This window comes from Pan paniscus, chromosome 15 (assembly GCF_029289425.2).
Source record: "Pan paniscus chromosome 15, NHGRI_mPanPan1-v2.0_pri, whole genome shotgun sequence".
NCBI lineage: Eukaryota > Metazoa > Chordata > Mammalia > Primates > Hominidae > Pan > Pan paniscus.
Window position 1 is genome coordinate 21510914 of NC_073264.2, and position 1229 is coordinate 21512142.

Sequence of the window (1229 nt, forward strand, 5' to 3'; positions counted from 1 at the left end):
CATCATGTGGAAGTTAGCAGCTTGGAGCCAGGTAACTTCATGTTCTAATCAACCTTGGCCATGTCATCAGTGTCTTGAGGTTGCAGCTGGTGAAATAATATACATTTATATTAGGTAAGGAGAAAATAATTTCTTCCAGCTAATTAATCAGGATGTATCTTAGAGGATGAAAAATCTCTCTTTTGAAATGAGCAGAGTCTTGTATTTGATATGAATTACCTCATTCATTTTAAATGTCACTAATGCCCTATTGTTTAATCTCTTTGATCTAGGTAGAGCCAGGTCAAATGGATAAAAACCAAACAGAAGTGGTGAGAGAATTTTTCTTGTCAGGGTTCTCACAGACATCATCTATTGAAGCAGGGCTATTTGTACTATTTCTTTTCTTCTATGTGTCCATTTGGGTTGGCAATGTCCTCATCATGGTCACAGTAGCATCTGATAAATACCTGAATTCATCACCCATGTATTTCCTTCTTGGCAACCTCTCATTTCTGGACCTATGTTATTCAACAGTAACGACCCCTAAGCTTCTGGCTGACTTCTTTAATCATGAAAAACTCATTTCCTATGACCAATGCATTGTGCAACTCTTCTTCCTGCATTTTGTAGGGGCAGCTGAGATGTTCCTGCTCACAGTGATGGCGTACGATCGCTATGTTGCAATCTGTCACCCGCTGCACTACACCACTGTCATGAGTCGGGGGTTATGCTGTGTGTTGGTTGCTGCCTCCTGGATGGGAGGATTTGTGCACTCCACTGTCCAGACCATTCTCACTATCCATCTACCCTTTTGTGGGCCAAATCAGGTGGACAACTTTTTTTGTGATGTTCCCCCTGTCATCAAACTTGCTTGTGCTGACACTTTTGTCATTGAATTGCTCATGGTATCTAACAGTGGGTTGATCTCCACCATCTCCTTTGTGGTGCTGATTTCCTCCTACACCACTATCCTAGTCAAGATTCGCTCCAAGGAAGGAAGGCGAAAGGCACTCTCCACGTGTGCCTCTCACCTCATGGTGGTAACACTGTTTTTTGGACCCTGTATTTTCATCTACGCTCGTCCTTTCTCTACATTTTCTGTGGACAAGATGGTGTCTGTACTCTACAATGTTATTACCCCAATGCTAAACCCCCTCATCTACACACTTCGGAACAAAGAGGTAAAGTCAGCCATGCAGAAGCTCTGGGTCAGAAATGGGCTTACTTGGAAAAAGCAGGAGACATGA

The 1229-nt window shown here is 42.7% G+C and overlaps 1 protein-coding gene across 1 annotated transcript; it reads left to right on the forward strand.

Annotated features, from left to right (window-relative positions):
* The first annotated feature begins 287 nt into the window (after positions 1–287).
* Positions 288–1229, forward strand: LOC100982372 (olfactory receptor 4Q2). Its single transcript, XM_003811712.4, has one exon. The coding sequence runs from the start codon at positions 288–290 to the stop codon at positions 1227–1229; it is 942 nt and encodes a 313-aa protein (XP_003811760.1).

What these genes read in the sequence shown, in the direction of transcription:
- LOC100982372 (XM_003811712.4), top strand. Translation starts at nt 288, where the DNA reads ATGGATAAAAACCAAACAGAAGTGGTGAGAGAATTTTTCTTGTCAGGG.